Raw genomic sequence first — 27,833 nt, forward strand, 5'->3', positions numbered from 1 at the left:
AGCTGCCGAGCCGGCGCGTTGCTGAGCTGAGCGCAGGGGAACGGCTCAGGGATTTACCCTGCTTTCCCGTCCCGAGCTCTGCACCGCTGCGGATGAGAGCTGTGTATACCTGAAGCTATGTCTATTAGGCTCAGCCTCCCGGTTGTGTGGACAGAGGGGTTCACTTGTATGGTTTAACATGTGCTAATGCACAAGGAGCTGGCCAGGACTAGGGCAGCACTAGCCCTTCGAACTGACCAAAGCTAGAAAGGTGAAGCTTGAAATGCTGCCTTGGACTTCAACTACCGGAGGTGGTGCAGGCACTTTGTCTACATTACAGCTCCTACCCATGGCACTGCCAGCAGGGAAGGGAGGTGACCAAGGCAGACCAGGCACAGCCGGACGGCAGAAGCAATCACAGTTAAGACTGGATGATTTACCTCCGCACTAAAGGGCAAGTGCCAAGTTGCACCAGCGTCTCCGAAACCCACCGTGAAACGCACTCATCTATGCATCTTCCTGCAGCTGCAAAACCCTGGAAAGGCAAATTTCACAGCTTCTTAGACTGGGTGGCTCTTCAGAGCAGAAGCCAGCAGAAGGATGCACACGTCTTCCCAGAGATTCAGCTCTGTCCCGGCTCATCTTATGTTGTGCTCTTCACTGCATTATCAGAGCCCTTCCTGTCGGGACCTTAAACGTCCTGACTGAGCGCTGCCCCCACCACTGAGGAGGCAGAACCTGGTCTTGTTTCGGAGACGATTGCATGATCTCCCAGGAATCGCTGCTGGAGAAGGCAGATCCAAGACATGCCCTGCAGCGTTTCACTGGGCTGCTCTGCATCCTGACATGCTACGTCCCAGCCCCAGACCACGGAGCGCCTTGAAGACAAGGACCAAGAGGTTGAACTCGCAGTGTGGTCTGAGCAGCGCACCTCTGGGCACGGCACGTAGGTGTTGGAAAGGACTGGACAGAGAACGGGTCCCTGTGGGGGTCCCCCGCGAGGGGTCAGCAGTGGAGGTGGAGGTCCTCATTACTTCTCTTCCCACTGGGCAGGGGCGATCAAGGCATAACATGCCTGTGCTCTACTTTGGGGATCTCCCAGGCTTGTAGGCTGTGCTGGTTGCCCCCCGCCACCCTCATCTCTTTCTTCTATATGTATCAGGGTGTTTTTGAGCCTCCCCCGGGGCTGGGGGCTGCGCTGGGACCAACCCTGCAGGGTCCTGGCTAGAGGGTCTTGCCCCTGCACTCAGGGCCAGACCTATGCTGCACTGGGGGCAGGAGGGGATTTCCCTCTTGCTCAGACTGGTCCAGACTGGGGGTTTTGCCTTCCTCTGCAGCGGGGGCACGGCCCTGCCTGGGGTCTCTGGAGCATCTTTGAACTACCTTGTATAAAAGCAGGACGTCAGCTGCCGCGGTCCCCCTGCTTTACCTACGGCAGGGTCGGGTGTGATGTCTGGTGCTGTGTCAGGGTTGTCGGTAGTTTCAGGTCCAGTTTACATGATGGATGTGTCCGGGCTGGTTTGCACAGGGCTGGTCCTGCCTGGATGCGAGCTCTGCAGCTCCCTGCCAGCCCCACTTCTCCACGAGTCTATGATTTTATGAGGAAGGACGCCAAACTGCGGTAGCATGTTGTCCTAGGCACTCGTCATCTTTCTTGGCTGCAGCTCGGGGCCAACGGAGGAGAAAGGCCCAGGAAAACCGAAGTCTCATGGGGTTGGAAAGGGACCTCCAGGGTTATCTAAGACTTGGGTAGACAAAGCCGTGTCTGGGTTGATGTAGTCGGGGCTGGTCCTGCTTGGAGCAGGGGGTTGGACTAGACGTGACCTCCTGGGGTCCCTTCCACCTCATTGTCTCTGATTCTCTAATCTAGTCCAACCCGCACAAATGCAGGACAGTCCCTATGTGATCCCCAACACATCCAGCCTCTCGACCGGGGCACGGCCAGCTCTTGCTACAGCAGTTTCAGCTCTGTGCCCTGCCTGAATCCAGATGGTGCAGGGTCTGGAAAGTCAGCTGCCCTGAGCCGGGCTTGCACTCAGCCTTTGGCTAGCTGCCCCGTGAACTTGGGTGGTAGTTGGCTGGAGCCCAGGTATCCAGGGTGGGTGGCTACTGTGTGTTCGAAGGAGGACGAGAGGATTCCTCCTCGGCACGAGGAGTGGCACCAGATGTTCCCGACTCTCTCAAGCCAGCAAGGGCCTGGGGTCAGATTCCCAAGCTGGGGCGGGGGGTGGTGGGGGGACTCTTTTCAGGTGTCCAGAGCTTCTTGATGAGCAAATGTACTGACCTTGGAGAACACAGCAGGGGTTGATTGCTGCCCTGAGTCCCGTAACTCGTAGAGGAGCAGGAGGTTTAAGAGGTGCCTCTCATGCAAAGGCAGCCAAGTTTTATTCAAAGGCTTCAAATGAGAGAGGATCCTGCAGGTTCCTGGGAAACTCGTCCCAGTTACAGCATGGACTGGGACCACGTGGCCTTAGCATTGTGCAGATTTATATTGCACAGGGACTCTTGCAGGCCTGTATTGCTCACGGCTGCTCTCGCTGCTGAGAATCAACCTCTTCTCTCAGGACCAAGGGCTTGAAGCCATCCTTGCCCTGAGCAAGAACAGCTCTCTTGACATCATCGAGTCACACATGCCTGTATCACGCATGCGGTTTGCTCGGTTATCTCGCTGTCACATGCACATGCATGCGCACACACTACATCAAGCTGGAGGGGGACTGAACACTGGCTGCATTTCAATGGGGAGCAATTCCTTGCTGTGATCTTCCCATAATTGCTGGCAACTTTGTGACACCAACCTAAATGAGCCTGTTCCACATGTTTCTGGGCTTTGCTTTCTCTCTCTTTTTTTTTTTTAGAAGAATGGACTGGCTTCTTCTGGTAAGAAAATATCCCCTTCCCCAAGGCTGCCCTGCAAACTCACAGTGGACCTGGATGGAAAGTGAAGCAAAGCCAGTCTCATGTCCTGGCTTTGTCCAGGGCCCAGGGCACAATTACCCCTGTCCCTTGCTCTGGGATGCTTTCCCCCTAATTGCTCACTCCAGGAGGGTCTGACAAAGCCTCCAGACTCAGCTCTGGCTCTTCCAGACCTGAAAGGGAAGGATCAAAGCCCAGCGGAGAGCCTGATAACGCTGTGAAGTTGTTTCCCTCTGGGCTGCCAAGGGCTTTGCACAAAGGATGCTCGAGAACTGCAAGATTGCACCCGCTGTGGTTCTTATCGCTGCGCCCAGCACGAGGGCCTCCGCGAGATGCTTATCCTCGGTCGGCACCGACGAGAAGAATCCATCACGCAGCACGAGGCGCGTGGCCGGTCCTTCCCATCTCTGCCTGGCACCTCAGCAAAACCCTTTCTTTGCTGGCAGCTTTGTATTTCGGGTTACATACTGTCTTGACAGTGGGTCTTCAGACAACCCCACCCCAGGTAGCCCCGAGAGGCTGGGGCCTGCTCAGGCGACTGCAAAGCAAACTCTATGTAATCCCAGCAGCTTTCACTTGTCTGCTTTGTTTATATGGGCTGTATCCTCTCCTATGAGACCTCAGTGGTCATGAAGACTAAAGCACCCAGCTTCAGAGGCAAGCAAGTTCCTGCTGTGCTGCTTTACATGTCACTTCGTTTTGTGATCCATCACACAGCATCGGATACAGTCAGCTCTTCCTCACAAAAGCTTCTGCATCTCTGATTTGGGTAGCCTTCAAGGTGCGCCTCTACCTTGCCCGGCTTCATGACTAAATATCTTTCATTGCTGTAGAGCAGTGGTTCTCACCTTTGTAGCCTCAAGGTACCCCTTGATAGACTCATGGCACCCTTGACAGACTCAAGACATCCCCTCAATAGACTCAAAGGAACCCTAGATAGACTCAAGGCACCCTCAATAGACTCAAAGCACCCATCAATAGACTAAACACATCCTTGACAGACGCAAGGCACCCTTGATATACTCAATACACCCCTCGATAGACTCAAGTCACCCTTCAATAGACTCAAGGCAACCCTAGACAGACTCAAGGCACAGCTCGATGGACTCAAGACACCCCTTGATAGACTCAAGGCATCCTCGATAGACTCAAGTCACCCTTCAGTAGACTCAAGGCACCCTTCAATAGACTCAAGGCAACCCTAGATAGACTCAAGGCACCATGAATAGACTCAAGGCACCCCTTGATAGACTCAAGGCATCCTCAATAGATTCAAGGCACCCCTCGACAGACTCAAGGCACCCTTGATAGACTCAAGGCACCATGAATAGACTCAAGGCACCCCCGATAGACTCAAGGCACCCTCTGTAGACTCAAACACCCCTTGATAGATGCAAGGCACCCTCAGTAGACTCAAAGCAGCCCTCGATAGACTCAAGACACCTCTCAGAAAATGCCAGCTCTTAGACTTCACTCTGTTTTCAACTATGGAAATATTGTAATAGAGACATTTTTCTGCTGTAAAGAACTCAGCAAGCCCACAGCACATCAGAGTGATTTTATCATGATGGATTCCCATTTAAAATCTCTGAGTTTGTCTTGTGAACCATGCTGACCCCCTTCACACTGCTAACCTCAGCACACTGGTTGAGGATCACTGCTTTATGGGAGTGCATCCCAACCTATATGCAATCTGGTGCAGATAGTGAATCCCTCCTGGCCTCCACCCCTTTGCGGCAGGATCTTTTTTCTCCACGATCAGGATGGCTGCTAGGGACATGAGCTGTTGCCAGCCTCATGGGCCCAACAGGGCTCCCACGAGCATCTCCCCCCACCAAGAGGTGTCTGAGCCCCTGCTTTGGAGAGGAGTCACTTCAGTTTGTCTGCTAGTTGTGCAACCTGGGTGCACGAGGGCTGGGAAGCAGAAGGGGTTGGGGCTGGGGAGAGGTGGCACGGGGTTGCATCTTGCCTTGCACTGTGTTTTTGCAAGGTGAAATGCTTTGGCAGGCCGTGGGGGTGGGGGACCGGCTCTGCCCATGGACAGCCAGAGTCCTCTACTCCCCAGCTCCCACGCTGGCACCTTTCCCTGGCACCACCACCCTGCCAGGCAAGCACAACAAGTGCCTGCCGTGGAAATTACCTATGGCGAACTCGTCGAAGGTGATGGTGGTGGAGTTCCTGCCCAGCGCGTTCGTGACGGTCAAGGTCACCTTGTATTTCACCGTGGAGAAGAGCTGCAGGTAGCGGATGTGACACCTGTTCTTGGGCACAGCCTCTTTCTCACAGACCATCTCTCTGGTGCCGTGTCTGCCAGAAACAAGAAGCAATGGGCATTACCTGGGCGACTGGGGACACATGGCCTGGTCAGGGCAGACTGGCCTCAATGCCCAGCCTGCAGCTCTGGAGAGCTAATTAACCCACCGCTTCTCAGCAGCCTCACGCAGACCCTTGCCTCATCTTCCTCCCCAGGTCCCCTACTCCCCTGCTGTGCTGTCCCTGGGGTGACAGCTGGGAAGCCATCTGGGTACCCAGCCTAAAAGCCTCCTGTCTGCTTTTGGGGTGAGATGTTGCTCAGCTCCTCTGCTGGCTTCTTCCCTTTCCCGCCCCTGGAGCAGCAGGCAGGGAGGCCGTGGCCCTGGTATCAGCCAGGATCCACCCAGACTGAAGGGAATGACTCCAGATCTGCTCCAGATGTGCCCCCCAGACCCGATGCCTGCAAAGGGCCCCCAGCGGTCGGGCACTCACATGACGGAGATGTTGAAGGTGTTGGGGATGTAGGTGGGGCTGGGCAGGTGCCAGCTGCAGTAAAACCTCTTGGGGTAGTTATTGGAGCGGCACATCAGCACGGGCTCCTTCGGCGGGGCTGCCGGGACACAGAGAGCAGACAGCGTTAGCCATGCACCTGCCTGCTTCTAGCCTTTCCACGCAGCCCAGGGGGACAGGCAGCAAATGCAAGAGGACGCTGCTGCCGGTACCAGTTGCCCAGCCCACAACCCATAGCCCACCCTCTGGTCTCCAGGGCTGCCGGTTCCCCATTGAATTGGGTGTGCAAGGGCCAGCTCTTGGCCATCCGGGGAGCTGTAGGAGGCACGGCACCCCAGTTCAAATGCTAATGGATATCTTCCAGTGCTGCCCTCCTTACCCAGGGGCTGGGCAGGGGGCGTGGGGACCCTCCAGGCAGGGACAAGTCTGAGCCTGGCTTAGCTTATTTGCTTATCTCCTCACGCCTCGTGGCACCCTTTCAAGGATCTGGCGGGACTCCTGAGTGCCCTGGCAGCCCGGTTGAGAATCACTGCTCACCGTTGCTTGACAAAACGCGTGTGCCCCCGGACCCCGGCTTCCAACCCTCCCCGGGCTGGTAGCAACAGCAGGGCTCCTATCCTCCCTGTGGAGAAGCCAGTGGGGGATTGTGCACGCACATAGCTAGTCCCTTCTGGTCTCTCTCAGCTGGAGGCTGTTTCCACGTGTTGCGTGTCGCTGGCCACACACAGCTGGGTAGCACAGACCAGAGGGGCTCTGCAGGTGTCCCAGCTGGAGACTGATGGAGGTGATCTAGTCTGGTCTGTTAAGAGCCCTGGGTGCAAGGGTGCTCTTGCTGGCCCCCTCTGACCCTGTGACCGGGGGGCAGCGGTGAGCTCCCAGCAGGTGCTCTGCTCCCCAGGCTGTGGGTGATGAAGCTGTGTCCATTGGCCTTATGCATTGGAAACCCTGGGCAGCGTGCACAGGGTCACCCTCCATCCCGGGGTGGACCCCCATGGGTGCCTTTGGTGCTGGGAATTATCCCTGGAGTCACGGGCTGGCAGGAACAAGGGCCGACCATGGGCATCGAGAAGCTTGTGCAAACCTGTGGTGATGCAGAAGAGCTCTGGGCTCCTGGCACATCCCTCCGGGAGTGGGTGCCTGGTGCCAGTCCAGGTGTGAGCACATTCATACTTTGCAGCAGGCGTGCGGGAAGCTAGTGGCAGGCGGGGGGGCCTTGCAACTGGCTGCTAACGCACCTGCCTGACCTGCACGAGGAGCCGTGCACCCCCTGCTAGTGCATCCCTGACCTGCACAGAGCCTGGGTTGCAGAGAGTGCTTCGGACCCCCACAAAGGGCTGGGTCTGCTAACCCAGGAGCCCCAGGCTGGGTCTCGGCAATAACTCCAGACAGGAGAGCTCCCGCACAGCCTAGGAGCACAGGAAAGCAGGCCTCGTGAGGCCATCTAGTCCCCTGGCTCGAGGCACCGATAGCTCAGCTCCGGGCTGTGGGTTAAGGTTATTATGCACCCCATCACAGATGGGAAAACCGAGGCCGAGGGGGTCGAACCCAGATCTCCCTGCTTGCAGCTGGACGGTTGTCTGTACCCGGCTCCCTTCAGCACCCACCTCTCCCCTCCTCTCCCAGCCCGGGGCAGGCAGTGGGTGCATCTGGGGGTGAAGCACGCACACGGGGCACTTGCAAAGCGTGGCAGGCAGCGTGGGAGCCGGGATGGAGGCGACGGATGGGCTTGCTCTAGTGCGCAGCTCCCACAGGGTGGCAGCAAGACCCAAGCGCAGGGCCGTGCGCGCAGCCGGCTGGAGCATCGTCCAGCCCGCCGGGCTCTGGACCGGGGAGGGCTTCTGGGGCGATGGCTCCTCTGCCTCTGCAGAAGCAGCAGCATCTGCCTCTCTCCAGCTTCCCCCCTTCCCGGGGCCCACGATGCCGTCAACGCTTCTCTGAAAGGTCGTGCCCAACAGCTGGGCTTCCCGGCGGCCTCTGCCCCCAGCCGCCCCCTCGCCCCGTGTCTCTGACTCAGCTGCCTTGGCTGGGAGCACCAAGTCCTTCCCCGAAACATGCCTCCCGCGGAGGGGGGCACTTACAGCTCAGGGGGGCAAAGGCCGCGGTGGGTTTGCTAGCTGCATGCAGGACCCGAGTACGGACCGTGCAAAGACCCTCAGCCTCTGCTTCACCCTGGGATCAGCCCAGCCCCGGGGAGATGCTCTCCTGCTCCAGGAGGTCGCCCCAAACTTGTCCCTCTTTCTTTTCCCCCCTCTCAGGACACCTGATTTATGATGCTAGTTGATCCCAGTTCTCCCCCAGCCCCGCCTGGCTCCGAGCTGCTGCGTGATCTCCTGGCTAAGCACGCGCCACGGTGCCAGCTCCTACATCCATCCTCTGCCTGTACACATTGCATGGGGGGGACTGAAGGAGATGGGGGCAGCCCTGCAGGCACCTCTGGGCAGCACAGAGACCCGGGTAAGACATACAGGTTTTCTTTAAGCCATGACTGCTCCTTGGTGCATCCTCTGGGCTTGACACCCACTGGCATTAGTGGCAGAAGTGCCACGCAAATGCATTACAAATGCCTCTGCCAAAGCCAAGGCAGCAAGGCTGCTCTGCTGTCCCGGGGAGCATCCTCCCATCATGATATACAGTGACGGGAAAAAAAAGCAGTGTGCACAGCTCAGGTGCTTTCCCGGCCCTGGGGAAGCTACAGCGCAGACCACCTACCACCCCGGGAGCCACCCCCAAGACCCCTAGGAAGCCAGGGGGAGGGAGGTCAAGTGAGATGCAGCATGGGGCAGCAACTGGAGGCAGGCGGACGGGGTACGGACCACCTGGTCATGCTAGGATGCTAGCACGGCCTGGGTCCCTGGAGGGTGTGATGGGGCTGCCCTCATCTCGGACAGCTCCAGCCCCACCCTAGAGCAACCCCCTCCCCGAGCAACGTCCTTGCTCCTTTGCAGACAGGGCACCTCTGCCCATCACAGGCTCTTAACGAGAGACAATAAAGTAGCATCCTCTGATCGATAAGGGGCTCCTTAATGCTGTCTTTGGAGACGGGCCAGGCTGTCAGGTTGGGGGAGAGAGCCGGCGAACGGGAGAGGCAGGAAAACAAAGCCAAGGAGGGAGCAGCAAGGACTGGCTCGGCGCGGGGGCTCCGGAGGGTGCTGGGGGCCGGTCCCCGTGGGCCTGGGGAGCGATGGGCAGGGGGAGAGCTTGAGGGGGCTGCGGCGGAGCTGGGGACCTGCCCCCATCTCCCAAGGGGGGGATGAAGAGAGCAGGAATAGACCAGAGAGAGGGGTGTGGCCCCCATCTCCACCCTGCCTGGACCCCCCAGCCCAGCGCCACCCCGCTCCTTCCTCCAGCACGGCTGGGGGAGATGCTTTCTGCACCTTCTCCGCTCCCCCATGCTGGCCCAGCCCCAGTCCTCCCTGCCCCACTGGCTCCCCGGCCGGTCCCTCCCCGCGGGCGCAAGGCACGGGTGTGGGGCGCGAGCTGCTCGTCCCGAGCCCCCCGACCGCGAGACAAAGAACAGCCGCCCCGAAGCCCCGTCAGCGCTGCAGCAATTTCCTTGCCTCCCGGCCCTTCGGCGCTGATGACATTACGATCGCTAAATCCATCCCTGGCTGCACGCCAGCTCCATCTCCTTTGTCCCACCTGGCGCTGGGCCAGGCGCTAAGCCCAGCCTGCCCCGGTGACTGCCTGGAGACCCCCCCACTGGCGAGGGAAACAGGCATGGGAGAGACGGGACACCCCGGGGGTCCCGAGCTGCTCCCAGCCTGTGTGGTCGCGGCACCAGGTGTCACGCGGCATCCGCAAGATGCAGGTGCCCTTCTTCTGCACGGGGAGCCGGACCGGAACGGCCTCGAAGCAGTGCCTTTCTCTCCTGGCCACAGAGCCATCCTCGGTCCCTGCTCTCCTGACCTCCCCATCGAACCTCTGTTCCCGAGCTCGCACGTCCCATGCACGCTCAGCTGCTGGGCTTCGACATCGAAGCCGGAGCCACGTGCACCCCGTGAACCCGTGAACGACATCACGGGCCCGGGCTCCTTCTGGACCTCGTCTTTGGCAGGACGTGCCAGCGCCAGCTCTGTGGCTCCCATGCGTGGAGCCTGTCTGGCGAGTCTTGATTGGAGACGGCAGCTTCTCTCCCACACAACCAGCCCAAACCATCCATCAAGCTAAAACCCTGACATAATCAGATGGAGGGATGCGGGATGGATTCGATGCTTAAAAATGGCACGCCACATGAAAAAGATCCCGTGGCATCAAAAATCTGGTGGCTCTCGGCGTGCCTGCGAGGCCCCATGGGGCTGGGGATGGCACGTGTCCATCAGAAAGTGCAGACCCTGCTCAGAGATGAGGCCACTGCATCTGCAGTCCTGTGTCCAGCTGTGGCCCCCACTGCAGAAAGGATGTGGACATGTTGGAGAGAGTCCAGTGGAGGGCAATGTAAATGGTTGTGGGGCTGGGGGACAGGACGGGTGAGGAGAGGAGGAGGGAAATGGGCTGATTGAGTCTGCAGAAGAGAAGACTGAGGGGGATTGAATAGCAGCCTTCACCTCCCTGCCGGGGGGCTGCAAAGAGGATGGAGCTGGGCTGGTCTCAGTGGGGGCAGATGACAGGACAAGGAGCAATGGGCTCAACCTGCAGCAAGGGAAGTTGAGGTTGGATATTAGGGAAAACTCTCTCATGAGGAGGGTAGTAAAATAGTGGAGCAGGCTCCCCAGAGAGGTGGTGCAGTCTCCATCCTTGGAGGTTTTGAAGACCCGGGTAGACCAAGCCCTGGCTGGGATGATGCAGTTGGGGCTGGTCCTGCTTGGAGCAGGGGGTTGCACTAGATGTGACCTCCTGAGCTCCCTTCCACCTTCCTTGTCTCCGCTTTTATGATCCCAACTTCAGGCATCTGTAAAATACACGTGCCAAGAGATTTCCTGGTGCTGGGGCTGGATTCTTGCTGCCTTGCCCTTCATATGGCCATTTGCACCCATGCAAGGTGGGTGTGAAAGCAGTGCCATCCCTTGCACTCTCTGCACCCGTGCAAACAATATTAGCTCCAGATCAAGAGCACAAGGCATCCGGCCTGCTGCCCAGACCAGCCGGCTTCTGTATCCCTCCATCTCGAGAGCCCAATTGTCCTTGTGCCTGGAGTCCCATCATGTGCAGGGAAAGTGTAGCCAATCCAGTCGAGAACCCACTAAAAATGATCTATACTCATTTTTCCTAGCCCTGGTAGGTCAGGAGATAACAGCCATTAAAATCATGGCATTTTTATATATAGAAAAGTTATTTTCGGTCATTTTTTTCGAGGGGTCTGAAATGGATCTGAGATAATTTCCCTCTCCCGCTGCGGCCTGAGTGTACTAACAGAGCTGGGCTCCACAGGTGCAGGGCACGGAAAATAGTATCAATAAACGGTTTAAAAGCTCTCTCCAAACCATCCGGGGGAGTTTTTCCTTCTGTATCACATGTGGCACTCGCCGGCCGCAGGATGATGTGGGAGACAGATTTTATTGGCACGAACAGGAGATGACCTGCAGAACTCATCATCCCTAACCCATGCCAATAAAGCCTCTGTAATACATGGCCCCATCAGCAAACTCCCTCCGGAGACATAAACATGACATACTCGGTGTGTGCGCATGCTGGGATACGATGTGTATCCTGGCCCCACTGCAGCTGCTCGACATGGGGTAGAAACACCACGCTGGCTCTGGTAGCTGCGTCTTCGCTAGCAGGAACGTCTCCGGCCGGGCGGGCCAAGCTGGGGTGGACCAGAGGCTACCCCGCGTTGGGAGAAAGGGAGAGAAACCAGAGGCTGCAGGTTAAGAGCAGCAAATGCCGCACGGCCGGGCGTGGGAATCCAGCCGGCCACGTCCCGCTACCCGTGCCCAAATGCAACCGGCGTCACGGCTCTGTGCAACGGCAGGCGGACCGGCAAGCGTGGCGACGTGCGTATGCATCTGCCTCTCTCTTTCTCCCCGGCTACGCACGGCATTGCCGTCCTTGCCGCACTCTGGCCCAGAACACACAATGCATTATTTATTCTCATGCAGATTTGCTGGAAATTGTCTGTTGACGGCAGACCAGCAGGAAACCGACTCTATGAATAAATCATCGCTCTCCCACCTGCCTGAGAGTGGGAGCCTGGGGGTAGCTTTGAGTCAGCCTGCGTGCCTCCGAGGTAGGGTTGCTGGTCAGCGACGCAGTCCATACGGGTACTCGCATACACGGTGCTGAGCCAAACCCATTTTACAGACGGGAAAACTGAGGCACGAGCAGGCCAGAGTTTGCTTATGTCTATGTCGGCATAGGTAGCGATGGCTGAACGTGGCAGCATGGTTTACAAGCCTCTGGCTTGTGGTCTGAGGGGAATGGTGCTGTTGAGACGAAGAGGAGCGCATCAGGGTTGGTGCGACCCCAGAGGCCTGGGGGCTTCTGCTTGGGGCTCAAAGTTCGCCTGCTATGAACACAGATGGTCCTGAGGGTGCTTCTGTGCCGGTCAGGGTCTGTGCGACTGACCTGAGTCTTTTCCAGGGAATCTGCCTACACTTTTAAGGACAACGTAGCCCGTAAAAGGGGCCAGGAGAGCACACAATTGCTCTGCCACCGATAGCCCGCGAGAGCCCAGGCAAGTCACTCAGCCTCTGTGTTTCAGGGCCCAGCTAGAGAAGGGGGTTAACAGGCACCTGAGGATGATTGATGTGTCTCTCTAGGGCATCCAGTGCCCAGGGAAAGGGCATTTCTGGGGCCTTTCAGTGGCCGCCCAGAGCCGCCGGCGCCCTCAGCTTTGCTCCGCTCCAGAAGCAAGTCAGCTTCCAGGTGTCCGTGATGGAGGATTTATTTTCCAGAAGTAGCTGCCTAAAAGGGTGGACTCAGCAAGGAGATAAATCCCCAGAAGGGCCTGTTTTAAAGCTGTTATAACTCAGTTGCACGGCAATGGATCTTCTCCCCACCCCCAGGCCCCCGCCGCCAGCACCTTGCACAGAAAGCTCACCCTCAGGAGCAAGCGCTGTAAATTTAGGGAGGCCTCACGGCTTCGCTCACACATTGCTGAGAGGCCTCGTTGGAGCCCAGAGAGCTGTGCAGGCTCCTGGTCCTCCAGGCTGCTTCTCTGCCGCCACGAGGGATAACGGTTTTGCACGAGCTCGAGCACCGAGTATTCGGTGCATCCTGCATCAGCCGGATGAGAGTGTCCCTTGCAACCAGGGGCTTGGACTGGCCCCTCTTGCACTGGGTTTACTGTCCACCCCAGCCCCAGCGGGACCTGGAGCAACGGGGCAATTCTTGCTGGGGAAAGGAGGGAGGCTGGGTGCCCGAGAGGGCCTGGCGTGACTCAGAAACAGCCCCCGCGCCGGGCCTGGGTGAGCTGCATGGGCCCCGTCCGCGGTGGGGAAGGGAGCACCCCCCTCGTTGCACGGCATGTGTGCGCGCTCCCTGCTGCACAGAGGATGTTGTATTTCACGGTTTATGGCCCGGCAAACGCGTCCTGTGAGCTGGCCGGGGGCAGGCGGGGGCGGGAGAGGGGACGGTGTGGGGGAAAGCAGCTGGAATCTCTCTCCCGGGGGCTGCGCTCTCCAGCTGGGAGGCCTCTTATCTCTCCTCCCCTCCCCGCTTGGCCCCGTCCCACCCTGGGTGCTGCATGCTGCGGGCAGCACAAGCCCTGGGCATGTTGTCCCAGCCCCTCATTGCAAAGGGATGGGGAGGGCAGAGGGGCTGGGTTTCTGCCCTCCCTGGGTCAGCTGGGGCTGGGAGGGAAGACACTGCACTCACCGCCCCCTCCCTAGCACTGAAATGCAGCCACCTCTGGAGGGGAACGTGGATGCTGGTGGGCCGTGCACCAGATAGCACACCCCAGGAGCCCAGTCCTGCTGCCAGTGGCTTCCCTTCAGCTCCAGTTTGGGACAGGAAGAGACACAGGGCTCCCAGGAGGTCCTGAAACCCCCCCACACCCGTGAAATGAGGCAGAAATGGCTTGGGCAGGGTGGGACCTATTGCACGCGGCTCCCTGTCAGGCCCGTAAAGGAGGCAGCCAGACCAACTGTGCACAGCTGCTCCGGGCTGGTGAGTCAAGGGGAGCGCTCAAGGCCTGGGCCTGTGGTGCTAGGTGCTGCATGTGCACTGCCAGCCGGCCACGGGCCCTGTCCCGAGCACCAGCTGAAATAGGTGCAACACGGTGGGAAGGGTCTGACCCCTGAGGGCCAGCTAGCCCAGTCCAAGGGCTATGTGGAAAGCCCCCTGTCCTCTCCTCCTACCCCATGAGCTCCAGCTCATCCATCCATCCTCCTGCTTCCCCGTACATGCGGGAGATGCACGGACACCTTCTGCAATCCCCTGCCCCCATCCCTCACCCTCTCCCCAATGTGAAAGGCCGGGAGGATGGACGGTGCTGGGGCAACATCATCCATATGTGCCAGAAGCTAAATAAGGGGTCAGTCCCCTTGCAAGGCTGCTCAGCCCGGTCTCCACCATCCCCTGCTGCCCCCAGCTCTCTCCAAGTCTGTCCTGACTCTGCACCTCGGACCTGAGCGCAGCTCCAGCCTTTCCGGCACGGGCGCTGAGATCCCGAGCGGACTGGGGTGCAGCCTCGGGGGTTAGACCCACGGAGGTCAAGTCCGTAGCAGATCTGTGAGTGCCTCCATAACCTTGCCTTGCAGCCGGCGGGGTCTGAGCAGGCAATGCAGACAGAGCGTGGCTGGTACCCGTGGCACCCCCAGGCACAGCTCTCTGCCTCCCCACGGTGCTGCACATCACTGCACCCCTCCAGGTCTCCTACCACTGCATGAACTGCCCCTTCCCCACCATGGGCCTGTCCCCCCCTCCTCTGCTACCCTTCTCCCCTTCCCTGGCCCCCAGCTCTGCATCTGCCCAGCCTCCCCCCTTCTCCCCGGCCTCTCAGCAAGGCAGGGGGGTGCCCGGGCAGGCGTGGGGCACCAGAAGCCAGGGGCAAGTCGGCTCCAGTCTGCAGAGCAGCCCCGCAGGGGGGCCGGGTTTACCCTGCCTCTGCGGTGCCAGATCAAGCACGCTCCGTTTCCCAACAAAGGGAGGAATTTCCCTTTCCCCCTTTACGTGCCCGGGGTCGCAGGCTCAGCCGGGGACCCCAGCGCAGGGCTGGCCTCTTTGCCTCTCACCCTGTGCTCCTGGTCACGAAGCTCCTGCTGCTTTATCAGGGCACTGGCTGGACGAAAAGCCCTACTGGCACCAGACCCCCGGCAGCCCCGACCTCCTCCGAGGCTCTGGAGAGACCCAAGTCCTTGCACTTGAGAATATCAGACTCCAGGTCTGCTTTGCCCATCTCCGCTGTCTCTCCCTTGCAGCCTCCAGCATTTAGGGTCTGATGCAGAGGCCGTGCCCCTCGCTCCCTGCCCAATAGCTCCTGATGCCCCTGTCCTCCAAGCACATGTCCAATATCTTGGTGAATCTGGTTGCACTCTCAGCTCCCACCATGTTTCGTGGCCACAAGCTCTACCCTTTAATGACCCACTCCTTTTGGTTCATTTTAAACTGGTTTCATGCAGTGAGACTCTATTTTTGAGGGCTTTGCATGGGCAAGAGAGATTCCTTGCTCTAGGAGGAAGGGACTTGTGCCCAGGGCTTGGCTGATGCCTGGGGAGGATGCTGCCTGGTGCATGCAGTGAGGAGTGAGAAGGGACCGTTTGCAACCCCTTTCATCTCTCTCTCTGCCCTTCTGCACCCGGCGCTGCACGACGGGGCTGCTGACACGTCGTGCCTCACTGCAGGAGTACGAGCTGCTTCATAGCATTATGGATATACTGCTCCAGAAAGAAACCTGCAGCCTTCCATGATCTTTTGGTGTCCGGTGACACCTTCCCTTCAATGATTGAGTGCTGTCTTCATGGATGCTCTCTCTTCACCCAGCCCCTGGCAGCCCAGGAGATGGGCAGTGTGTAGGGCTGGGCACTGCTCCTTCCCTGGCTGGCGTGGGCAAACCCCTGAATGCTTGCCTGGAGACGCTGTGTAAGAGCTCCTGGCTGCAGATGCACGGCACATTTAATCCAGAGGAATTTGCCTCTGCTCCAGGGCAGCAGTGGTCACACAGCAGGCAGGTGGCCTCACACCAGCGTAAGCTGCTCCTCTCCCCGGTAAAGCGGCAAGCCAGGAGGATGCTACCCCGGGGTAGGTCCCCCCAGGGTCCAGGCTGTGTGTCTGCTCCCCTAGGCCACTTCCCCCTGGGTAACTCTCCCATCCCTTGGATGCCAGGTGTGGCATCGAGGTGCTCATCGGGGTGGTACTTCTGGACTCTCCATCCTTGGAGGTGTTGAAGACCCGGGTAGACGAAGCCTTGGCTGGGATGATGTAGTTGAGGCTGGTCCTGCTTGGAGCAAGGGTTGGACTAGATGTGACCCCCTGAGCTCCCGTCCACCCTCGTTGTCTGTGACTCTGCAGCAGACTTGCCCCAGGGTCCCCTAAGCTCCCCCATCACCACAATCTCCGGCACCCGAGCACCTTCTAGGAGCCACGGCCTCCGCGCAGACACAAAGCAGATTTCCCCGGGAGATACCTCCATGTCAGGAAGCGCGATAATTTACGCCCAGCAGCGGACTCCCTGCCTTCGCCGTTACCTTGCTCCAGCTTCCAAGGAGACAATTCATTCTCCTCGCCGCTCCAGATGGCAACGGCGGGGGGAAAATACCCGGGACAGTCAGACGCAACGGGGGCCGTCAGCAGAGCCATGTATCCTCGGCAAAGACGTCCCACCCGAGCGCCAGGAACCGGGAGATTTATCCAGGCGGAGGCTCCGGAGGGATGCTCGAGCCATTTGTCATGTTCGGAGCAACAGGCCGGGAGAGGCTAAGCGCTGCTCTCCCTCCCTCCTGGCAGACGGGCAGGGGCAGGTGGAGCGCGCTAACCGAGACCGGGCTTTCTCAGCCGCCGGCGTCCTGCCCCTGCCTGCAGATGGGACCTGTCCTCCCTGCTCCCTGGGAGCTGGCCCTGCTCGCTGCAGGAGGGAGAGCTGCATGGGCGCGCGTGTGTAAGGGGGTGAGATGGTAAATGTGTGTGTATTAGTGTTTGTATGCAGGTGTGAGGGCAAGGATGGGTGTGTGCGTGACTGCATGTCAGTGAGCGTGCGTGCGTGCTTGTGTGTGAGCGTATATGTGTGTATGACTGCATGTGTGAGTGTATGTATGAGCATGCATGTGTAAGTATGTATGTGTGAGTCTATGTGTATGTGATTGCAAGTGTTTGTATGTGTATGAGTGTTTGTGTGCACGTACATGTGAGTATGCGTAAGTATATGTATGCGTGTGTATGTGTGACTACATGTCAGTGTTTGTATGTGTATGAGTGTTTGTGTGCACGTACATGTGAGTATGCGTAAGTATATGTATGCGTGTGTATGTGTGACTGCATGTGTATGAGTGTGTAAGTATGCATAGGTGTGACTGTGTGAGTGTCTATGAGTTGGTGTGTATGTGTGAGTGTATGTAAGTGTAGGCATGTGTGTGTATGTGCAACTGCATGTGTGACTGTATGAGTAAGTGAGTGTGTGTATGTGTGCGAGTGTGTGTAACCATGATTAGGTGAGACTGTGTCTGACTGTATGTGCATGAGTGTGTGTATGTGTGACTGCATGTGAGTGTGTGTATGTGTCTGTATGGCTGCATGCGTGACTATATATGTAAGTATGTGAACATGTGTATGAGTGTGTATAAGCATGTGTAGGTGTGACTGCATGTGAGTGTATGCGTATGTGAGCATGTGTGTGTGAATGTATGTGTATGTGTGACTGCATGCGTGAGTGTAAGTATATGTATGAGGTATGTGTGTATCTGCGTGTGTATGTATACGTACATGTGACTGTATGTGAGAGTGCACGTGTGTACGAGCATGTGTCTAAAAGTATGTATGTGTATGTGCGTGAGTATAAGTAGGTGCATGTGTGTATGTGAGTAGTGTACATGTGACTGTGGCTGTGTGCATATGAGTGTGCGTGTGTAAGCGTGTGTGTGTGAGCTCTCTCCACAGGGCCCAGGAGAGACAGGCTTCAGAGGGTTGATGAGGCAAAGGGCATTGGGATCGAGCTCTCCTCCCCTCTCCCCTTCGGCACAGGGACTTGCTGGGCTGCCCCCTGTGCCCAGCTCGGACCGGCAGCCTGGGCTGCGAGCGCCAGCTTGGAGGTGGCAAGCAGAGCTGCCCGGCCTCTCCACCCAACCCATCCCCTGTCGGAGAACAGAAGCTCAATGCATGCGGGCATCGAGCTGGCAGGGCCCCTGGGGTCGCCCGGCTGCTACGGCCCGGGGCACCTGCCATCCCGGGTCAGCTCCATCTGCAAGGCAGCTCCAGGCTCTCCCTGCTCTGCCGGCCAGAGACCATCTCCTCATCCCTGCCTCCAGGTATCCAGCGCCAGCTTCTCCCGATCTGGTTTTGTGCCAGCACCGTCCTTGCTTTTCCTTCTGCCCTCCTACCTGACAGCATTTCTGCATGGCAAGCATAGGGTCCCAGAGACAGGGCTGGCAGGGAGCTGCAGAGGTCACAGCCTTGCCTGAGGCAGGGTCAGCTGTGGCACCAGCGTCCTGCTGCTGCAAAGGGGCTGCTAGATACTCCAGAGACCCCGGGCAGAGGCCGTGCCCCCACTAAAGAGGAAAACACACCTCACCCCATGTCTTCAAGGGTGGCAGCTGCCTTTCTCATCACAGCTCACCGTGGCTGTGAGATCAGCCAATGCCCCATGGTCTTTCCCCTCCTTTGCTGCGGTTTCCAGCAAATGCCAGTGATCGGGTCTTGAGGGCCTGACCACACACCCGGTGCTCTTAGATTGCACCTCGGCTCTGTTCTCCGGTTCTCGAGGTCGCCCTGTTCCTCCCCGACGATATCCCAGCCCACCCCGGCTCGGATGAAGTCTCCCAGCAGTGTGTCATCGGGAAACAGCATTAGCCCACGCCTGCTTCATGTGCCCATTTGCAAAGCATGCCTTGCAGACGCTGCAGGAAAGGTTGGGCTGCAGCCAGAGGGTCTCGGGAGATGGCCTGTTCCAGCTGTCGAGACTACAGAGAAGCAACTCGGACGAACCTCTGAGCCTTCAGGCCTTTTGTTTCTACCTAGAGGCTGCATCTTCCCCAGCTGGACCATCCCTGGAGCCTGCAGAGCCCCGGGCCTGGGAGGTCTCTCAAGGTTCATCTAGCCCGACGCCCCGCTGCACCGATGAGAGCTGCGCTGTTCCCAACCCGCCCCGGACAGATGCTGGCCCAGCCGGGAAGGGAGATCCACCACATCCCCAGGCAGCTGGTTCCCCTGCCCTGTGATTTGTACGGCAATGAGGTTTTCCAGGGATTTGATCTAAATCTGCTTTGGTGCAATGCAAACTTGAGCAGGTAACGCCGAACCCATAGCACTCCTAGCCCCTTCCTGCCGGGTAAAATATGTAGACGCAGGAAAATCACAGCCGATTGTGGGGCAAGGTCCAAGGAGGGGGCTGAGGAGGACAGCAAGGTGCAGGGGGCTGAGAGGAGTGGGGTAGAAACCCCAGGCTCAGTGTCATTATCCACATGGGATGCACATGGGATGGAGAGCCGCTCCCCGATGTGATATGGGGTGTACCAGCAAGCAAATCATTTGCTGAGTGGAAGGAAGGAGGTGGCTGAATTCAGCATCGAGGGGCCCAGTTCTAGCTGGGTCCTGGCTCACAGCAGCTCAGGGATCCCAACCCAACATAGATCCATGCTGCCCAGAGAGATGCAGACCTCCGCAGTCCTCCCTGAGCTATTCTTAATATGCAGACCCGGGGGCCTGGAGTCGTAACCCACCCCCAGCTGCTGGCAAAGCAGGGGAGAAGGAGGAACGAAGGATGTCAGTGGTACCAGCTCGCGGGGAGGGGCTGGGGGTGCTATCGGCTCGGCATTACCCGCTCGAGTTTGCATTGCAGCAAAGCAGATGCAGATCGAAGCCCTGGGTGCTGGGTCTGAAAGGCAGGATCTGAGATAACCGTGACCGGGATGGTTTGGCTTCCTCCGGCACGCACAGCTCTGCTAGCGCTGCGCGGAGCAGCCCCACCTCACCCCCTGTATGCCCCATCCTGCAGCTCTCCCAGTGCCCCTCAGCCCTCCCCAACCTCTGCTCCCAGTTTGGGCTAGTCCTGCTTTGCCGACACATCTCCCTCTGCCCTGCCACCCTTCCCTGGGCTCTGCACCCCCAGATCTCAGCCCTGAGCTGCAGCCCTCCTGCTTCCCAGCCTCTCTCGAAACCACGGTTGCAGCCGGCACGGGAACACAGACGTGGCAAGCAAAGGCTTTGGGGGCTGAGGAGAGGCCTCGTGGCCACGTCCCTCCTACCCCTGCTTTGCAAGGCTTGCTGGAAAACCTCGGCGCAGGGAAGATGTCCCCTGAACGGGTTAAGAGCTGGCGTCCGAGGCGAGGGGCCAGGAGGAGCTCCGGCGCGCCGCCTGGGGATGACAGAGGCGCAGTAATTAAACAGCCAGGACGCCGGCCAAGAGCTCCAGATGTTTAATCAAACCCCCCTCAAATCATCTCGATTCACCTGCTCGCCCCCAACGAAGCGAAGCCGGGGAGACAAGCCTGGCCCGTGCCCTCCTGCAGCGCCAGCTGCAAAAGCACCGGCCCCGCGACCCGGGAGCATCCAAGACCCTTTGCCGAAAAGCAGCCGCGTGGCGATTTTTGGCAAGAATGCAAGTAGGGCATGGGCGAGGGGGCTTGTGTCTGGGGGGGGGGGGGCGAAGCGCCGCCCCGCCCCCCCCGCGCCTCAGACTTCCCCTTACGCTCCCCGGAGGTGGGACAGAGCTTGGTTGATGTTATAGGAGAAGCTGGAAGAGCATCAGCCCTGGGGCTTGCCAGATGAAGGGAAGGGGTAGCCTGGAGAGCTCCCAGCACTGGCGGCAGCCCCTCGTCACACTAATCCCCCCTCGCCTGGGCTCCGTAGTCTCAGTGACAAGTTTATAGGGCTCAGGAACTTTACGAAGTCCACACGGCTTGGACAACGCTCAAGGGCTGGCCGGCGGCCAGAGCCGCGCTGGCTCCGGGACAGGAGCTGGAAGGGGGAGATAAATACCTAGGAGAGGATTAAAGGAAGTGCCGGGGAGCTGCTCTGGCCCCTGCTCCCCTCCCCTGCCTTCCACTTCATTAGCAAGGGGCTGGAGGTTCAAAGCTGCTCTGAGCAGCTAATGCACGGGGCATTTGCCCTGCCTCCAGCACAGCGATGGACCCCTACCACCGGCCAGTTGCAAACAGTTCTCACTCCTCTACTGCAAGGCAGATTTCAGCTCAGGGGCCAGCTGGGACCTCCCCGAGCCCTCCATCCCCACAACACCGCCTTTCCGGGATGCCCAGCACCGTGGCAGGGCTTGGAGTGAGAAAAGCTGCTTGAAAATGCACACGCGGGCCCCAGCTGTGCTCCCAAATTCCAGCCCAGCTTAGGAGCTCGGCGGGAGCGCAGGTCTTGCATTGTGCAATTTAGGAGACAGGAACGTGGGAATAACAGCCCTGGTTGCCAAGAAGGCGGACGGCATCCTGGGCTGCATTGGTAGAAGCATTACCAGCACATCGAGGGCCGTGATTCTTCCCCTCTATTCTGCACTGGGGAGGCCACATCTGGAGTGCTGTGTCCAGCTGTGGGCCCCCACTACAGAAAGGATGTGGACACATTGGAGAGAGACCAGTGGAGGGCAATTAAAATGGTTGAGGGCTGGGGGACAGAACTGGTGAGGAGAGGAGGAGGGAAATGGGCTGATTGCGTCTGCAGAAGAGAAGACCGTGTTCTCTTCCTCCAACTCCAGCTCAGCTCAGCTCTGTCTGGGGGTGCTGAGTTCCCCAGGCGGGTACAGCCCACCCCTGACTGGCATTTGGAAATGATCAATACAGCCTTCACTCAGCCATCATCCTTCATGAGGTCTCTGTATCTCACTGCCCGTAAACCAGATTCAAGGAGGAACGGCACGCACTAAAAGCATTGCCTTGGTCCCCCTCCGTCGCTGACTGCTTGAATCTCAGTCTGGTTTATTCAACTAGCCCGGCTTGAAGCCGCCAGTGTCTTGGCATTAGGAGAATGCAACCTATTTGCCTGGCATTCATGGTACGCGTTGTCCTGGCATGCACCATTTGCAGTCTGCGCGGCAAGCGCGGCAGAACCCGACTGCATGCGGAGGCAAAGCAGAGGCAAAGCTCCACGTTACACTCAGTCCATACTAAACCTGTGACATGAAGCAGTGTTAAAGCAAGAACACGCTGTGAGCAGTCACACGCTAAGGGTTAATATTGCTTCTTGCCTGATCTGCTCTGACTTGCTACTAGAGGGCTGGTGAGCAGGCGTGTGGCAAGGAGCCAGGACACCTGGGCTTTATCTCTGCTCTTGGGGCCTAGGGTGCTGGAAGCAGTGCATCCTGGGATGCTGGAAGACTGCACATTGCTTCGTGGAGCTGACTGAAGTTACCCTAACACGAGCTGGGTAGCATGACCCAGAGTTAAACCTTGCCTGCAGCAGGGTCACTTTGAGATGCTCAGAGGGCTCTTAGCACAAGTTAACGAGCATTAACATGTGGACGCTTGCATTTTAAGTGCCCTTTGTGTGCCCTAAGGATAATGTGTAACTTTAACCTGAGCTGCATTAAGCCAGTGATCCAAACTAAGTGCCCTGTGCGTCCCTGCCTTAGACTGTGAAAGGCTCGTGCAGGTGTTTACCTTCCCCTCCCATAGCCCGCTCATGCTGTGACCCTCACGCTGCACCCCCTTCATCATTCCTCTACCTCAAGCAGCATCTTCTAAGCTTTTGCTCACTCTCTCTGCCCTTCCTCTGTGTTCCCTGCACATTACTGATGACCTTTGAATGATGAGACACCCAGAAATGGATGCAGTTCTCCAAAGTGTATCTACCCCCAATCTATACAAGGAGTCTTGATTACCTCTCCTGGCTGATAAGTGAGGGCTCTGGATGCATTGCAGGCTGCTTTGTGCTAGCTACTCATTAAAGGGGCGCATTTGCCAGCTGAGCTGGCCAGGGGCTGTGATAAACCAATATTCTCTGGATTTTTGTAAACAGCGATGATGGCACTTCTGTCAGCTGTTTGCATTATATCCCTGCTGAAGTGCATCTAATAATTACTCCTCTCTTGCTTTTTTTTTTTAATTAATCCATGTGCAGCTCACCTCTCTTCTGCACCCTGAGAGCTCACAAAGATGGAACTTGGGTTATTCCCTCTCTCAGGGAACAAGCAAAGGGGACATCCATCCAAACTGAAATGCAACATGCACCGGGTGCTGGCTACAGCCCAGGCTGGGGATGGGAACTGGGCTGTGCCAATGCTCCTGCTGGGACCGGACGGGGAGGGTCCTGGCCAGAGGGTCTTGCTCCTCCGCCTTGGGTCAAACTGATGCTGCTTTGGGGAAAGCAAAGGGATTTTATCCTATGGCCAGATGTGGGTCCCACTGGACGAGATGTGACCTCTGGAGGTCCCTTCCAGCCTAACTTCTCTATGAAACCCGATGAAGGACAGAGGGCATTTTATGCCAATGCTTAATTTAGCTTGTGCCTTCCTCCTGCTGCTGGAGGTGGGGCTGGGACAGGGACCACTGGGCTGCTGGCAATTCCTGTATCTATTTTGCAGCCTAAACCCAGCCTCCCCAATGGGGTGTTTTGGGTTCGGTCCCAAGGAGCTGCCCTATGCTGCACCATAGAGAGTTTTTCATGGTCCCCTTGGGCCACATGCACTGAAATTGCCCCTCTCTGCCCAACCTCATCTCGCCAAATTTCTCACCCCATTTCCCAAAGCGGTACATCTAGGACAGGAAGAGAAGAGGAGTCTCATCTCCAACCAGTCGCTTTTGGGAAAGGCGTCACATTGGGGTCAGGGCTCCTTCCATTCACTGGGCTGGAAGGAGGGCACCGCGAGTGCCCCTTGGGCACTGATTCAGGAAGAAAAGCCTCCTTCAGAGGTGCTGGGTGCTGCTGCAGCCCAGGCTGGGGCTGGGGCTGGGCTGTGCCAATGCTCCTGCTCGCACCAACCCGCAGGGTCCTGGCTGGAGGGTGCTCAGGCTTGGAGCGATGCTGCATTGGGGGCAGGAAGGGGTATTCCTCCTGCTCAGACTGGTCTGGACTGGGGGGTTTTGCCTTCCTCTGTGATGGGCCCAGTCCCTGTCTGGGGTCTCTGGAGCATCTATGAACAACCTTTGCAGCAGCAGGACGTTAGCTGCCGCAGTCCCCCTTGCTTTCCCTGGGGCAGGGTTGGGTGTGATGCCTGGGGCTGTGTCAGAGTTGACATTAGTTTTACTAAGACTTCCTTTACAATGGAGGTGTCTGCGCTGGTTTGGACGGGGCTGATCCTGGCTTAGACTAGATGCATCCTCTGGAGCTCCCTTCCAGCCCCATTTTTCTAGGATTTCTATGATAACACCCTGCTTAGTTTGCAATCAGGTGGCTGCCTAGGAAGGGGCTGTCTGGGCACAGCCTGCCCCAGCATAGCCCAGGCAACCCTAAGAGCCTCCCTTGGTGGTTCCCTGTCTCTCTCCTTCTCACCAGCGCTGCAATGCACCGGTGCATTCAGATGCAGGGGGCTCCCATGAAAGCCTCCACCTCTTTTGAGCTCAAAGTCCCTGCCAGGCTATGGAAAGGAGGGTGCTCCACATGCCCCAGGGTCTGGAGCCTGGGTGACTCATGACCCGGTCTTGCACTGCCTTCGTCGGGAGCTCCCCTGAGCCCACCCCGCTGCATCGCTGCAAGCCCCTGGCTCAGATCTGCAGCTGGCACTGACAGAGCTGGAGCCATGGAGGAAGCATGGCATAGCGGACAGAGCATTTGGGCATCACGGTGGCTCTGTGCAGGCTGCAGACAGACACTCCCAGCCCTATGGATACCATGAGCTCTTCCACCACCTGCCAGTGACACATCCCAGCCCAGGCCACTAGCCCACAGACCTGCCCAGAGGCTCTGATGGGCTTGCGAGAGCTGCAGGCTGCCAGCGGCGAGCCCGGTGTAAACAGCTCAAGAGTCTCTCTGAACCCCCCAGGACAATAGCACTTCCCTGCTGTGGACCGGGAGACCACGGTGATGGGCTCCTCGAAGGTGCCCACTGCAGGCAGAGAGCTGGAAGCAGGGTGGGGGCCTGTGCCTTTCCCTCAATGCAGCAGGGAGCATTTTGGCAGGCAAAACCAATGCTGTTCCCCACCCCCCCAAGGTCAAAGTGCTCCTAGGCTCTCCGCAAGACTGCATGGGGTCTCTCGGGGATTGGCAAGGTATTTGAGAGGATTTCAGTGGGCTTTGGGTAAGACTTTGCAGAGAGGAGGAAAAAAAAACCCAGGGCTTTCAAGAGAAATGTTATTAGTGGCGCCAGCAGACGGCAGGCCCCTCTCGGAAGGACTTTGCAGGAAATTGCTATTAGGCTGGCGGGGGAGAGCGAACGGAGTCGGGGAAACCTATGAGCCGCCCTAGCTGCGGTGCGGCCCAGCCGGCCTAGGCCTGGCGATGCTGGTAGACACAGGGCAGGATGAGAGCACAGCCTTTGCTCCGTTAGGATGCTAATTACAGCGGGGAGGACATTCCTGGCACGAAGCAATAAAGGGTTATGGGGGATGGACACAGCCTGGAGCAAACTTCGCCTCCCCATCAATGCTGTATCCACCCTGGCCGAGGGAGGAAGCGTTGGCACGGAGCAGGACAGGTGAGGCTTGGCACGTTGGCACAGATGCAAAGCTGCACGCTCATGATGCTTCAAGCATCTTGGCGTGGCCAGGGGGCAGGGCTGAAGCAGAAGTAGGCAGGGCTAAAACCCCGGGGGCGGTGCAATGTGATTGCTTGAAAAAGGATGGTCTGCTTTTTTGCCACTGCATGGGGAAATCACGTGTGTGCGGTGGTCACGGCTTGCATGCCCTGCTCCAGTAGCCGCCTCTGCATGCAACCAGGTGCATATACCTGGCTAATTGCATGCAACGCTGTGAATGCCAGCAGGTGCCAGTCTTAATTTTCTGTGCTGAAAGGACAAGCAAGGTGCTGGGGTGGGGGAGAGAAACCCTGAGAAAGTCCCTCCCTTCTCTAACCTACCCCTTTCATTTGAGCCTTGGCCAGTCTCCGGGTGCAAACACATCCCTCGCAACCAGCAGAAGGGCTCACCGGCATGTAGGGGTTTCATAGATTCATAGATGTTAGGGTCGGAAGGGACCTCAATAGATCATCGAGTCCGACCCCCTGCATAGGCAGGGAAGAGTGCTGGGGCTAGATGACCCCAGCTAGATGCATATCCAACCTCCTCTTGAAGACCCCCAGGGTCTAAGAAGTCACTTCAGTCTCAATCCTTTGATACTTTATTATAAACTGAACTCTTTCCAGCTTAACAACGGGTTTTCCCCCCCCAGACTGAGCATAGCTAAAAGAGCTGCAGGCTCTCTCAGCATTATTGCTTCATCGAAAAATAATTTGTTTTCAACATTTTGGTATGGTGACTGTATTAAATAATCACACTCCTTAGATCAAACAGCCCCTTCAATTCAGGCAAAGCCAAGGAAAAAATATCTTGAGTTTCAAGTCGACTTGTGAGAATGTGGATGTCACTTAAGTTTTAAGAAGAAATAAAAATATTTGCATCTAGCGCCAACATTCCATCACCAGCACAGCCTTCATGGGCCACACAAATAATGCCAGGCTTTGTATAGCGCCCTTATTTTTTAAAAAAAGTGTGTTTAAAAAGAGGTGTGGGTGGGTGAATCAGTAGCACAGGAGTCTAAATATATAATGTTGCAGTGCTGTTATAACAACAACAACAAAAACAACAGTTTTGTGCTATATTAACTGATGCATTCTATACAAGATTCAAAAATGCTAGTACCAGTCATTTGGCAGTGATTAGGTCTCAGCTGGAGAATCAGGTCCAGTTTGGGGCACTGATTTTTTAAAAAGATATAGACAAACTGGAAAGGATGCATGTGTGAGCAACAAAGCAATGCAATACAATGCAAACTGTACAGAAGTTGAAAGAAACAGGTGTGTTTAGGGTAGGGAAAAGACCCATCCATTACGGTGGAGGGGTGCAGTGCTACCAAGCCCTCCGGGCATGTAGGGGTGGAGGGGTGCAATGCTACCAAGCCCTCTGGGTACGAAAGCGGGGAGGCTACCAATCCCTCTGGGTATGTAGGGGTGGAGGGGTGCAATACTACCAAGCCCATCGGGCATGTAGGGGTGGGGGGGTGCAATGCTACCAAGCCCTCTGGGTATGTAGGGCTGGAGGGGTGCAATGCTACCAAGCCCTCCAGGCATGTAGGGGTGGAGGGGTGCAATGCTACCAAGCCCTCTGCTCTCTAAAACTGTGCCCGCGCAGCCCCGAGGAGTGCGGAAAGGCAGGCGGGTAATGCTAATCTGCCAGGGCTTCCCACAACGGTGCAGGATTCAGATGTCCAATAATAACACTTAGCACTTAATATCCTCAAAGCCTGTTACAAGGAGCAGGGCCGGTGGGAGATTTGTCACGGATTTCAATGCCAAGGGCCTTGGCCCCGGGCACGAGTTCCCACTAGCCCTGGGGAGGAAGGGAGGGTGGTCTTGCAAAGGCTTCCCGGGCGCCACGGGGGAAATCCTGCAGCACCACAGGCAGAGAGGTGAGTCCTAGCCCCACTCTCTCTGGGAAGTCCTGAGAGAGCGAATCCCTTTGCTACGGGATTCATTCCCAGCGGAGCAGATGTTCTGGGTTCCTCCACATGGGATGGATCCCCACTTGATTTACGGCTGGACGTGACTTCTGGAGAGTCTCAGCAGCTGCCCCCCCTGCTCCTCTCTGCTTCCCGCACGCCCCGCGGTCACCCCGACATCCCCAGCCAGGAACAGAGAGTCCCGTCCAGTGTAAACAGCAGCAAATGCTGCTCCAGAAAGCCGCCCAGCCCCACAAAAGCAATCTTCCCCATTTATTGTTTTCTTCCCTGGAAGAAAGGACTCCATCCCACCGCCCCCACCACTCCCACCCGCCCTCCCGTTTCTTTTTTCTGGAGATTTATAATGTGCCAGGCGCAGCTAGAGTGATGTGAGCCCTCTCTGCATCACGTACGTGCTAGTAAAAGGAGCTCTCTCAATATATCTCTGCCAGCTGCACCGGGCCGGGTCCCCACACACAGTGCGCACCAGACGACAACATCTGGAAAGCCAGTGGTGGCCACTGCGAGCTCAGCCGCAGCTTGGGAATGACCTAGCTGTGAAGCACGGGCATCGTCTCCATCGCCTGGTCCACGAGGCAGCCACGGCCGTGTGCA

General features: G+C 57.6%; 1 protein-coding gene across 3 annotated transcripts in view; it reads right to left on the bottom strand.

The window, feature by feature from the left end:
- CNTFR (ciliary neurotrophic factor receptor) overlaps nucleotides 1-27,833 on the bottom strand; it is a 240,118-nt gene that overhangs the window by 34,316 nt on the left and 177,969 nt on the right. For all 3 annotated transcript variants that reach the window (XM_006026552.3, XM_025207502.1, XM_025207503.1), the window contains exons 4-5: nucleotides 5,641-5,758; nucleotides 5,036-5,202 (exon numbers count right to left, since the gene is read on the bottom strand). In XM_006026552.3, the coding sequence (XP_006026614.1) occupies nucleotides 5,036-5,202; nucleotides 5,641-5,758 (285 nt within the window). The remainder of the gene's footprint in view (nucleotides 1-5,035; nucleotides 5,203-5,640; nucleotides 5,759-27,833) is intronic.

Source organism: Alligator sinensis, unplaced genomic scaffold (genome assembly GCF_000455745.1).
Source record: "Alligator sinensis unplaced genomic scaffold, ASM45574v1 scaffold783_1, whole genome shotgun sequence".
NCBI lineage: Eukaryota > Metazoa > Chordata > Crocodylia > Alligatoridae > Alligator > Alligator sinensis.